The 14,002-nt window shown below is 41.2% G+C and overlaps 1 protein-coding gene across 3 annotated transcripts; it reads left to right on the top strand.

The window, feature by feature from the left end:
* Positions 1–2,412: 2,412 nt before the first annotated feature.
* LOC110521787 (UPF0690 protein C1orf52 homolog) lies at positions 2,413–13,613 on the top strand. Of its 3 annotated transcripts, none has more exons than XM_090231954.1 (4): positions 2,413–3,129; positions 10,223–10,436; positions 11,939–12,168; positions 12,690–13,613. In XM_090231954.1, exons 1-3 carry the CDS (start codon positions 2,821–2,823, stop codon positions 12,091–12,093), a joined length of 678 nt encoding a protein of 225 aa, XP_090088080.1. In that variant the 5' UTR covers positions 2,413–2,820; the 3' UTR covers positions 12,094–12,168; positions 12,690–13,613. The 3 variants fall into 3 exon arrangements, with proteins under 3 accessions (XP_090088080.1, XP_090088082.1, XP_090088081.1); XM_090231956.1 differs by lacking the exon at positions 2,413–3,129 and adding an exon at positions 4,598–4,744; XM_090231955.1 differs by lacking the exon at positions 2,413–3,129 and adding an exon at positions 7,150–7,321.
* Positions 13,614–14,002: the final 389 nt, after the last annotated feature.

Raw genomic sequence — 14,002 nt, 5'->3', positions numbered from 1 at the left:
TACACAAATAGAATAACACACTTACAAAAAAGAGAACCTGATTATTACACTATTGTACTTCAAACAAGAAACACCTAAACTAAATTGCACAACTAATTGCATAGTATAGTACAAAGTTAGAGGTGCGCTATTTGATAGATTCCCCCGCTCCCCCTGGGGAGACCTGAGGTCAACCTACCCCCGCCCCCTCCCCATCTCGTACTTCTGAGTGGGAGACCTTCCCAGACAGTAGCCTGCCTAGCTCACAATCTAGAATCAGGGTGCCAACTCCGACAAGGTTAATTGACCAGCAGTCCCACACGGTCACATTATATCATTGGCATTACGTGCATATGAGCGAAAGAAAACCGATTGTACAAATGTCACCATTCGGAATATTTAGTTATATATTTTTTTATTGAATACTTTATTTTATTTTTTATTTTTGTGCGGGCGCCCCATGCCACCCTTGGCAAAATGCCGCCCTGGGTGGCTGTCCATGTTGCCTATGCCTAAATCTTCCACTGCATAGAAGGGTAAAGAATTGTCCATGTTTTGATGGGCAACTCCATTCCTCAGGGGCCTGATTGGTGTCACACTTTATCCCCAGCCCCAGCTAACACACCTGACTCCAATAATCAACTAATCATGATCTTCAGTTTAGAATACAATTAATTTAATCAACTGTTTGCTAGGGATGGTGGAAACATTTGACAATACTCCAGCCCCAAAGGACTGGAGTTGCCCATTTCTGTTTTAGATGTTTGGTTAGAGTGGTAGTCTAGCTCAGCCATAGTACTTTTACACTGCATCTTGATTTGAGCGTTTCATCTACTTTGTACAATAAACTTAACTCAAATTGAACTGTTGACTTCTTAGAGACATATGTACATGATATGGAGGTTGATATAGTAGACAGTGATTGGGCTGTACTAGCAGTCTCTTGCCTCGGTCACACATTCAAAAATAAGTGTTATATTGCTCCCTGGTGGTCGCATATTTGATAATTTAAATCGTTTTACAACTGGATGGCCTTGGAAGATGAACATGAGAACAAATTATTCAGAAAATATTTAGGTGTGTTTATTTTTAAAATCTTTGGGATTGTGACCATGTGTTTTGCAAGTGCATGAGGTCTGAACATTTGCATAACATATAAATCACATTTAAATGTTTATTTTCCTAGACCATCATGAAAAGGGGCATGATGGAAGCCCTACAATATTACATTTTGCTAAATAGTGAGAACACTCGGGAGCAGGCAATGTTGAAAAGTAATCTTTTGTACTTTTCTTAAATGTCGTTTTTTGTGATTGACTAAAACGAGCAGACTGGAATATTAGGCTAGCCAAGACCAACAACATAAACAAACTATACAGTAGTGACTGGAGTTACAAACAGACTATGCTAAACCAGCTAAATGTCTTATGTGTGATAAAATGTTTTACATACACGTACTGTAGCTCCCTGTAGTCGGCCTCCTTGGACATCGGGTCCTGACATCTCCCACTCTTCCACACCGAATAGCCTGAAGCCGCACAGGGCTCTTCTCTCAGGCTCCATTTCGCTATATTGGAGCATTGTGAACCATAGGTCGGGATTTTTGACCTGGTTACAAGTACATTGAACAACACAGCAGCTTTTCGGCATGTTTTGTTATTTCTGTATAACAAAAAAATCTGCAACTAAGTTGACTCTTTTGCAATGGGAAATCATTTTATTTCACCAATTTGTGGGCGTGGTCGAAAGGGAATGACATCATTTGACGTGAATATCGACTCACCTGAGATAAGAGACAAGTATAAAATGTACTCATTCAATCCATTGTTATGTTCACAATATACAATATAACATAACTATATTTAATAGATGGAGTCCTCTGTGTCAAGGGTCGGCAACAGGCGGCCCGCGGACCAAAACAGGCGGGCCAATGGGTGTCCGGATCTTGTTATGGTATCTCTGTGCATTCAAATTGCCATCAATAAAATGCAATTGTGTTTGTTGTCCTCAGTTTATGCCTGCCCATAGCATAACCCCCGGCCACCGTGGGGCACTCTGTTCACAACGTTGGCATCAGCAAACCGCTTGCCCACAAAACGCCATAATAAACGCCAAGCCGTCTGCCATCTGCCTGTTATAGTTGAAACCGGGATTCATACATGAAGAGCACACTTTCCAACGTGCCAGTGGCCATCGAAGGTGAGCATTTGCCCACTGAAGTCGGTTACGACGGCAAACTGCAGTCAGGTCAAGACCCTGGTGAGGATACTGAGCACTCAGATGAGCTTCCCTGTGACGGTTTCTGACAGTTTGTGCAGAAATTCCACGGTTGTGCAAACCCACAGTTTCATCAGTTGTCCGGGAGGCTGGTCTCAGACGATCCCGAGGGTGACGAAGCCAAATGTGGAGGTCCACAGCTGTCGTGGTTACACGTAGTCTGCGGTTTTGAGGCCGGTTGGACGTACTGCCAAATTCTCTAAAATGACATTGGTGGCGACTTATGGTAGAGAAATTAACATTCAATTATCTGGCAACAGTTCTGGTGGACATTCCTGTAATCGATTGATTATGGTAAATATACAATGTGGTTGTGCATTGAGCTTGAGGAAAATAACTGTTCACAAAGTTATGTTGAGTGTCTTGAAAAAGGGACTACTGCTCCTTTAAGAAAATAGTTTTACGACAACATTTTAGGGTATTACAAATTTTACGGCAATAGTGATTCAAAATGGAGTAACCAGCAAAATCATCAAGGTTGCTTGCTAATTAGCTAGGGCATTATATTCCTAGCTCTAAAGTTAAATTCAACGTATTACTAGCTAATGTAATCATTTCATCAGTATGGTTGATAAGAAGAAACCAGACTCTTTCCATTACTTCATGAGTTACGATGATCTGAGTGACAGTAGCGATAGTAACAGCAGCGATTCTGATGAACAGGGCCAGAAGAAATCGAGAGGAAAGGGGGAGGACGATGCTACTGGAAGCGGCAACAAATCTCCCCAACACGGGACCAAGCGGGCGGTTAGTGGAGCTCCTCTACCCAAACCCGACGAGCTCTTCAAGTCGGTTGCCAAGCCATCCTTCCTGTACAACCCATTGAATAAACAGATAGATTGGGAGAGCCGCGCCGTGAAAGCTCCCGAAGAGGTACTGTAAAAATACGAAGCTAGCTAGCATTCCGTTGCTATGTAGCCAGCTAATTCCCACAGCGATACAACAATATAGCAGCTACTGCTAGTAGCTAACGTTAGTGTAGTGTTACATTAGCCAGTGAAACACCACTGTACTGTATTCTACCAGCTAGATAACGTTAGTTTTAGAAGCAAGCTAAACTACAGTGTTGCCACAGGTTTAGAGAGAAAAAGTAATTATTTTTGTAGACACTCCGCCATGGTTCCTTGGACAAAGGCTGCTATGAGGAAAATGAATGGCGGTTTAGGATAAAAGCAGAAAATAATGTCTGTGGCAATCACAGGCTTTGATCTTATACGTTTTGTTCTGTGAGATAACCTTCATCAGCGAACGTCATTTTTTGTGATTTAAAAAAAATAATTTGTGGTAATAAAAAACAAATCACAAAAGTTTCATAATTCATAAAGGTCTCGTTAACTGACCTCTTATCTCATATAACAAAACGTATACGACCTCCTAAGCCTGTATTAAGCTTAGACTTAATTTTCGGCGTTTATTCCCAAACCCTCTTTTTTGCCATAGGGATGTCTGAACAAACCAGAGTTAATTTATTTCCGTGTTTTAGGACTACAAGTTGGAGAGTTCTTCTTTGCTCTATTGGCGATCACACAATTTAATGTGCATTCCGCCACCTACAGTGCAGGATGGAAACAGGATTCCCACAAATGCAATTAAATACCAAAACTATCAAACTAACAGTAAATAAACTAAATCAAACTTTTTCTGTTAATAAAAAAAAACAGATCTCATCCCAACAAAGGCTCAAGGGGAACCTGGGAGGTCTGGTCTTCTGGCGCAAGTAACCCTTGCAAGTCTTCAGATTTAAAATCATTAAGTCCCAAAAACATTTCTTGGCGCTACGGTACTGCTTGCCATGCGGAAGTAGAGAGAACAGTCTATGACTAGGGTGGCTTGGGTCTTTGACAATTTTTAGGGCTGTACAGTTTGTAACTGTGGCCATGAACGCCACAAAATCCACATTTTTAACACACAGGGTACCTTTTGACTTGCAGCTACGCTGTGGTGCATCACTTGTTTTCTCAATTCTTTTAATCTCCTCTACATAGGAGATTTGATTGACCGCTCTAACATTTGCCACCTCAATCTCCTTCACCCTTACAGGGCACTCCAGGAACTTGGGATCATGATCCCCACCACAATTGCAACACCGTCGTTCTTCTACACACCGTTCTTCAATATACTCTCTCCATCTGCACACACTATCCTTTACAATTCTTACACTGCAATGGTTTGGGGACGAAAGCTCTTACAGCGTATCTTACATAACAAAGCTTCACATGCGTAGGTATTTGCTCTTCATCAAAAAACAACAGGACTGACAGACTTTCTTATTTTTCTCCATTCACCCAGCGGGTCAGACGCCAGGCACCAACCACACCAGGAATTTTCTTCAGGGATTCAACCTGAACATCCGTCTTCACCCCTGAGATGACTCCTCTGACTGGTGCTCTACTCCGAAGTTCAAAACACACCACCTGTTGTCTGGATTCTCACTGCAACCTTCCTCTGTTCTTCGGAAATACAATTAATCCAAATAAGACCACTCCTGGTAACTATGACCGACTACTTTTCCGAGCGCATACTTCACCATTTTCGACACCTCAAACGAGTCTCCCACATATGCTTTCTTACTCAGCGAATGCATCCCAACAAGAAATTATTATCATTATCATTCATACAAGTATCCTCCACTCCAATTTTAGACACTTTCCTTTTTGTTCCAGTTTTTCGATACTACTGTTGTCCATTCAGAACATTCGCCTTCACCAACTTTGCTTGACGTGCTGCTTGATTCAACTCGTCAACTGGCAAGCTCTATTCCAGAGATTTTCAGGCTTTACTTGACTGCCAGCTCATCTGCTATAAAGGCTAGCAGATTGTAACGGCTAATGTGATGCTCCATTAGTGTTACAGGATAGGTGCTGTTTGGCGTAGCAGAGATTTTTCGACCAAGCTGAACTTGACGATACCATCTTTGTTCTCGATTCGGCCAAACATGTATCTTTTCTAATGTCTGTGTCCAGTTGCAGGTGGTTCGTTAGAATTTAGAAAATGCCCCGTTTATTAAAATAAATGTTTTACTCGATGAAGCAATCCAACAATGTGCATGCCTCCATTTGTGGACTAAGTGAAATGCTCTTCCCAACAATGCAAAGAAAAGATTATAGTAGAAAAGTAAAACACGTAATAATAAATACATCAGTACATACAAGGGGTACCAGTACAGAGTAGATGTGCAGGGGTAGGAGGTAATTGAAGTAGATTTGTACATTTAACTAGGAATAAAGTGACAGGTGGTAAATGGTAGTAACAATGTATGTGATGAGTTAAGGTCAAAGAAGATAGTTAAATAGTTAACCAAATAGCTACCCAGACTAACTATTTAGCAGTCTTATGACTTGGGGGTAGAAGCTTTTCAGGGTCTTGTTGGATCCAGTCTTCGCACATCTGTATTGCTTGCTGTGTGGTAGCAGAGAGGACTGTCTATGACTTGGGTGTCTGGAGTCTTTTACAATTGTTAGGGCCTTCCTCTGCCTGGTATAGAGATATTGGATGGCAGAGGGTTCGACCCAGTGATATATAGGGCAGTATACACTACCCTCTGTACTGCCTTGCGGTCAGATGCCAAGCGGTTGCCATACCAAGTGGTGATGCAGCCAGCCAAGATGCTCTTAATGTTGCAGCTGTAGAACTTTTTGAGGATCTGATGGCCCATGCCAAATCTTTTCTGCTTCCTGAGGAGGGAAAGGTGTTGTCATGCCATTTTCACGACTGTGTTGGTGTGTTTGGACCTTGATAGATCCCTTAGTGATGTGGACACTGAGGAACTTGAAGCTCTTGACCCGCTCCACTACAGCCCCATCGATCTGAATAGATTAAACCACACCTTTGTTTCATCACAATACCGGATGGCAACCTCTGTCCGGTGAAGTCCACAAAGCATATTGCATGGAACAAACAGTTACATAACCTACAGTTACATAACCTGCAAGTAGTTTTTTTTCCTGACATTTTCAGACTACTAAATAACTATTGATTTAGAACCACAGTTAGCGCAAGTCGCAAAGAAAACAGGAGCTACCTCCACTATTCCATCACCATTTCAACTTGTAACATTTCAACATCATTAAATTACCTATGCTTATTAGTCTACAGTGACAACTAAAAGAAACAAAAAAAACAATTTTGTCCAATGAACTTAAGCTAAAGATGAGGTGGCTGTCCATGGTTCTGATTTGTGTGTTTGCGTGCGTTCTTGACTCTGTCATACAGTACAAGCTTTTAGTTTTTGCTATCCTAAGATTCCTGGCTAAAATGCTTGCTCGCTAGCCTAATTTCCTTTCATGGGCCTGCATTATCTAGTTAACATTAGCCTTCTACATGTTGAATTTCCATCCTTTCAGTCCAGGTGCACAATGTTTGAATTTATGGTTGGAACAGAATTGCCGTTATAATCATTGGCCAGTATGGAGAATTAAGTAAAACCACAAGGCTAATTTAGGAAAGGGTCAATTTTAGCTAGCTAGCAACCGGAGGAACACAACAAGATGCAACAATTCAAGTTCTTTCTGTCAATTGCGTATTTCTCTTAATTCGATGTGATCGGAGTGAAGCCAAATCCAAACTGGCTTCCCTTGACACTTTTTTTGGTGTGCTAGGACTGGCTATTTTATACTGATTGGCTATTTTGGCTATTGGCTATTTTATACTTTTTATACAAGGGAGGCAAAATGCTCTCTGGCTTCCATTGCATTCAATGCTACGGGCGGCAACAATGTCATACTCTTTATGACCAGATAGCATCAGATAATGGCCTACGGAGACAGAGGGTTGCCGTTTCTCCGGTGAGATACATTCAGCCTCTTGCAAAGTGAAGGAAAATTATGAAAACGCAGACAAAATATATATATTTATTTATATATATATATATATATATTTATTTATTTTTTCTAGGTCAGTTTTTTGGGGGAAGCTTGGCATCCATGAATATATGCCACTGGAGCGCAATAGAGATTACGTCATCTGTGGATCTGTTAGGGCAAATGGGAGTGGGTCCAGGGTGTCTTGGATGATGGTGTTGATGTGAGCCTTGACCAACCTTTCAAAGCAATTCATGGCTACAGAGGTGAGTGCTACAGGGTTATAGTCATTTAAACAGGTTACTTTGGCGTTCTCAGGCGCAAGATCTTCTCTCATTGATCGAGACACTTTGGGGTGGACCCACCTGTCTCAATCAATGAGAGAAGATTTTAAATAGACAAGATGGCGGCGTACATATTGTTGGATTACTTCATGGAGCAAAACATTTTATTTTTTTAATAAAGGAGCATTTTCTATGTTCAAAAGAACCACCTGCAGCTGGAGCAGATCATTTTGATTTGACACAGACATTTTAGAAGATAAATGTTTGGCCAAGGGATCTTAACCGTTAATCGGTTTTAGATGCTGAAAATATATTTGACCGGTCATACTTTAGTGGGAATTAATTTTCTCGACTGTATTGTCATTAGTCGTCATGTATCTTATTTATCACACGCACAAAGCATACAGAAACTAGTTTGAGGATCGGAATAGCCTTTCACCTAAGAGCAGCTCCTCGAAAAGCTAGTACTAGAGTGAAATGTGTTTTTTATAAACCCAGTCATTGTGCAACAAATTCTAAATGCAGTCGCGTGTTAACCTCTTTTGATGACCACAATTTTAAAAATAGCTATTTTTATTTCTCAGTTTCAACTCGGAATTAAAGCGCGCCCGCCATTCGAGTGCATAAGCTATAGTCAACGGTAGGCAGGCTATCAGTTCGTCACCCACCGCATTACCACGGTTGAGGCAGTATCATTCTTTGAAACCTGAACGTTTGACTTCAAATAATGAGGAATGTCTTACCTTGCTTCAAAGTAGCTTTGCAAAAATCCAACCGTAGAAATGTGGATTACTCATGCCAATTACCAGCATTTCTCTCCTATTCGTTTTCATATCAACTTTTTTTTATATCAACAAGCCAATGGCACAATCCTAGTCATATTAGCAGCACATCCTAGTTGTTGCTATTAGATTCAGCCTCTTTTTTTCTAAATTGCTGATAGTAATTTTAATCTCTGTCATATATGAAACCGCTCGTATTAAGTGCACTGTTTAGAACAGTGTTTTCCTGCGAATTGCATTTTGGTAAATGTTTGAAAAAGGAGGTTTGATGAGCTGCTTCATTACAGCAGTTGTGTGTTCAATAATAGGCTTTAGCCTTTTGAGCGTTAGACGATAGGCTTGCTATTGTTGCTTGTTTTCATTCAAATTAATCTCTTAATGAAAATGTCCATTCCTTGTATTACATGGATAGTATTTTCTGTTAGTCATGTCATTTGACAGTTTGGAAAATGTTCTGCTGTTTATTGCCCAGTTACTGAGTGTTGGTTAGTCAATTTGCACCCCTAGGTTGGCCAAATCGAGAACGATGATCGTATCGCCAAAAAGTGTTTTTGATGTTAGTGGTTGTATTAATTTGGGATCTATCGCATCCCACAACTGTCCCAGACTGTTTGGAATATTTATTCCTCGCACAGAATGGAATAAGTCAACTTTTGTACTATGGATGATAGTAGATTGACAGGCTAGTGCTTTTGCTGTTTGTTAGGCCTACTCATCTTGTTGGCTGACGAAAAGTAAATGTGAACATTTCCAATATCTTCAGCATGCGCCTCGGAATTGGATAAGGTTGCACGCAGTTGCGTCCTCGACATGTGTCTTCACTTGTAGCCTGTGAGAAAGACCCAGTCACGTGATAAAGAGCCATGTGAGTGAGAGATGCTTCTGAATACGCAGCACTCGGGAGAAGGGAATTCTAATTATTATATTGAGCCCAAGGGCACAACGGCTACTGGCCACAAAAGGCATGGATTGTTTTAGGGTACGTTATGGCCACACAAAGGGGATGCCACCGGGAAATTCAAGGCAATATCAAGTGCTTGTCAAATTGTGAATGAGAGACTGATGAAGTGTGTACAGCCTGCACAAAAAAAGCAGAGCTCATGCCTTTTCAAGCGACTTTTTTCAAATCATTAGTCGCATCATATAGCCTTACAATATATTAAAAATCAAACACATAGCCCAACATTTGTTGAACAACAAGTTACATTAACAACTCTAAATTAAGCATATAGGAGTACCTATTTCTTTGTTAACTGCTCGACACAGAATAGCCGCATGTGCGCACTCCCTCAAATCGTTTGGAGAAAATATCCTTTCTATTTTATTCAGCTTTGTTCAATTGAATTCTTCATTAAATAAAATAATGCCACGGAATTCTAATCAAATCTTTTCTGCTAATTGAACGAGTGTAGCCTACAGCCAAATGGCATAGCCAGATCAGGACCTAATTTCAGGACAACTCCGAGTATGGTGGTCTGTTCTTCTGAAATAGACAACATTTTCTTAATATCATGTTTATTTAGACCTGTCTAAAATAAATAATGGATGTATTGTGAAGATGTAGTCTATATTACATGGATTTATTAGACTTTTTAAAATGTAGATGTTCCAAAGGTCTCCATCAGTGGCTTGTAGGCCAGGAAGCCAGGAGATGCTAAATATTTGTTTATTAACAATCAATTACCGTGCAACCGGCAATTATTTGCTTGACAATCACCAGCTGATGAGATTTCGTGACCGCCACAGCCCTAGAACCGGCACGTCTGGCACAGATCATACAGCGCTCAGTCGCTTAGGTCACTCGCTTTGTCCATTCTAACATTCAATCAAACAGTAACTGAATGTCTCGATGCCTGTCTACCTGCATTATATAGCAGGCCACGTGATTCACTGTCTGTAGGCGCAAACTATTTTTGTGAATGTGGTTTACCTAATAAACTGGCCACTTAGTGTATATGTTTTGTCACATACACCGGATAGGTGTTGTATTCTAACCCCATGCATTGTAAACCGTACCCTTAAGGCACCGATGAATAGGGGAACCCTTTTTGGTTTTTTTTCAGTAAAAGGGGAGTTGATTATGAGTATCTTTTGCCTGCAGCCTGCCAAGGAGTTCAAGATGTGGAAGACAAATGCGGTGCCCCCTCCTCAGAGTTACGCCACAGAAACGGAGAAGCCCAAGAAGGGAGCTCCCCCAGGTATGGACATGGCCATAAAGTGGTCCAACATCTACGAGGATAACGGAGAAGACGCTCCACAGCCTCACATGGGCAACGCTGTCTTCCTGCCCACAGAGGAACAGCCATCAGATTCAGGTAGGGGGAAACAATAACTGTATGACTGACCAGGGTCTGCCTGCTTTAGTATAGGCAAAAATACTGATAACTAACCCAATATTTATCATTGGTGTTCTTTCAAATTGGAGCAAATGAAGAAAAATGGGCAGAAACGAGCAAGAACTAGCAAGATCCTATTGGTGCGTTTTATTATGTATTTGCATATTTCTGTTAGGGAGCGCCTACTGAACGACTACTGAAACACACTCACTCAGCATACCAGGTGATGCACACTCACTCACACAAAAGTCACTCATACGCACTCAAAGCCAATGCTGCTTTCCCATCTCGTAGAGACATTGAACCACTGGTCACTTCCTGTTTGGTCACTGTATCCCCGACCATAGCTTATTCTAATATTTCTACTACTCTAAATTGTATTTGGTTGTTTGGTTTATACACACCATTTATTTATATACTGGATTGTGAGTGTGCAAAGCTGTCATCAAGGCAAAGAAAGGGTGGCTACTTTGAAGATTCTCAAATATAAAATATATTTAGATTTTTCGGTTACTACATAATTCCATGTGTTATTTCATAGTTTTGTCTTCACTATTATTCTTCAATATAGAAAATAGAAAAAATAAAGGGAAAAAAAACTTTTGACTGGTGCTGTATGCATAATTACGTTTTGATACTGCTACAGTGCTATTTGGGTTGTTAATTGGATTCGTTCCCGCCATTCTTAATCTTGCTTTTTGTTGTATTTTTCGTACAATTGTAATTGTTTGACATCCGACTGCCTTGTTAGGAGCTAGTTAGTTCATTGCACTGCTATAACACCTGCTAAACTGTGTATGCGACCCAATAAACTTACATTCGCCCTTGCACTCCTAAGCAATGCAATTTTTAAAAAAACTTTTAGAATGGGTAAAGTAAATATTTAGTGGCAAAGTTCTAAACGGATGCTTCAGATTTATAGCCCCTGTGATTTGTCTGGGTTTCCCCTTTTTGTCTGTGGTATAGTTTCCATCTTATTTAGTACTACCCAAGGTACACTGTACAAGTTCATACAGCTGCTTGAGCCAGGGCCCAATGACTCGCAAACCGACATTACTGCTCGCTTGACAACGTACTAGCCAGTTGACAACGTACTAGCCAGTTGACAACGTACTAGCCAGTTGACAACGTACTAGCCAGTTGACAACGTACTAGCCAGTTGTGCCACTGAGAAGTTAGCAATTCTGTGACGCGAGTGGAGACATTTCAAGCTGTGGAGTGAACTTACGCCACGCCACCATCTTTAACTCTGTTGTATCTGCTTATCTGCCTGGGTTCTATATCTATGCCTGCACATCTCTCAATGACTGTCATACAGAAAATAATGACTCTCTCTCCCGCTCTGATAAACAGTAACTTGATATTTATAGCAGGGGGGAAATCGGTGCTGGTTAGGCAAGACTTAAGCACAGTAGGTGGCTATGCAATCTCAGTTCATTTCTGAATTACAATTCTGACGTGCTGTTTTCTCCCTGTTGTAGACGAGGACGGAGACAAGGCATCCGTGTCAGCAAAAAAGAGGAGGGTAGAGAGCTTCCAACAGAAGGAGAAGAGGAAGCGGGATCTGGGCCAGGCCACCTCTGACAAGAGTTTCGTAGAGGAAGAGAAGAGGATTCTCAGGCAGAACGCGGACTGAGGCCTAGATCTGGTTGAAACCTGGGCTTTGATTTGGGTTTTGATCCAAAGTCTGGGTTTCCCCTTTTTGTCTGTGGTATAGTTTCCATCTTATTTAGTACTACCCAAGGTACACTGTACAAGTTCATACAGCTGCTTGAGCCAGGGCCCAATGACTCGCAAACCGACATTACTGCTCGCTTGACAACGTACTAGCCAGTTGACAACGTACTAGCCAGTTGACAACGTACTAGCCAGTTGACAACGTACTAGCCAGTTGACAACGTACTAGCCAGTTGTGCCACTGAGAAGTTAGCAATTCTGTGACGCGAGTGGAGACATTTCAAGCTGTGGAGTGAACTTACGCCACGCCACCATCTTTAACTCTGTTGTATCTGCTTATCTGCCTGGGTTCTATATCTATGCCTGCACATCTCTCAATGACTGTCATACAGAAAATAATGACTCTCTCTCCCGCTCTGATAAACAGTAACTTGATATTTATAGCAGGGGGGAAATCGGTGCTGGTTAGGCAAGACTTAAGCACAGTAGGTGGCTATGCAATCTCAGTTCATTTCTGAATTACAATTCTGACGTGCTGTTTTCTCCCTGTTGTAGACGAGGACGGAGACAAGGCATCCGTGTCAGCAAAAAAGAGGAGGGTAGAGAGCTTCCAACAGAAGGAGAAGAGGAAGCGGGATCTGGGCCAGGCCACCTCTGACAAGAGTTTCGTAGAGGAAGAGAAGAGGATTCTCAGGCAGAACGCGGACTGAGGCCTAGATCTGGTTGAAACCTGGGCTTTGATTTGGGTTTTGATCCAAAGTCTGGGTGCACTAACCCTCAGGGACTGTCCTACAGCTTTCCCCCTCAGACACCCTCACACTCCTCTCTCTTCTCCCGTGTCCAGCCCCTGGTTGTGTGAATGGTCCAGTGCTCGTCTACCCAGTACACATGATATAGATGTTATTGTTATTGAAACATTTGAACTGTTATTTGTAATCCCTTGGTATATCTTTGACGCGCATATTATCCAGACACTAGTGGAAAACGCATTTGTTCCTGAGTTTGTGTGTCATTAAGGTATTGTCCAATGTTTTCGTTGTAAATAGACCTGACCTACATATGAAATCAAAAATGGGTTCATTTGGATCATGGGTACATTTTTTTTTTTTTTATGTGGCTTTTTATTTTTGAATAGCATGAAAAGTACGGTAAAGACATTGCGTTATTAGTGTGTCTGTTGGCGAGAACATTGATTGCGGTCAAGAAAGACTGCATTTGATAGACTGATTGAAACCAAGTGGATAACTTTTCATTTACATAAAATATCCACCTGATGGCGCCATTGGGCCACATTTGGTACACAACATTTTCACTGGAGGGAAAGGCTAATTTGCAGTAGTAGTAACTTATGTTGCCGTGTCTTTTACTGCGTCTGTACAATATGTATACAGTTAACCACAGACTGACAGTTTTTAATGTCAGTTTTTTAGTAAATTCCCTTGTCACACACAACTGATGCAATAAAGGGAATGTTAATGACTTGTTGATTAGCTTTCATTCTTTAGCTTGACCAAAGAAGTCTACTGTACATTGACGCGAGCGCTAAATGGTCAATCAAGCATAAGTGTAATGAACAAAGCAAAATGTTGAGTGAGACACCAGGGGGGAGCAAGGTGATGTTCAAGGTGCCATATTGTGAAACGAGTGTGAAAAGAGTCACTTGGAACGTTTTACCACATGCTGTACTGGCAGTGTACTTCAGATAAGTAAAGGATGTTTCACGTGGCTGGAAACACCTGTGAAATGATTCCGTCTGTTCAACATTACTTTAACTCTTGTTCTGTTTTTAATTTTTAATTTCCTTAGCCCTCAAGTGCTTTATAGCTAGTAATTTCCAATTAAACTATATTATGCTGGTATGGACATAC

This window comes from Oncorhynchus mykiss, chromosome 4 (genome assembly GCF_057628025.1).
Source record: "Oncorhynchus mykiss isolate SJ-2025 chromosome 4, ASM5762802v1, whole genome shotgun sequence".
Lineage (NCBI taxonomy): Eukaryota > Metazoa > Chordata > Actinopteri > Salmoniformes > Salmonidae > Oncorhynchus > Oncorhynchus mykiss.
This window is presented reverse-complemented; position numbering and strand designations above follow the sequence as displayed.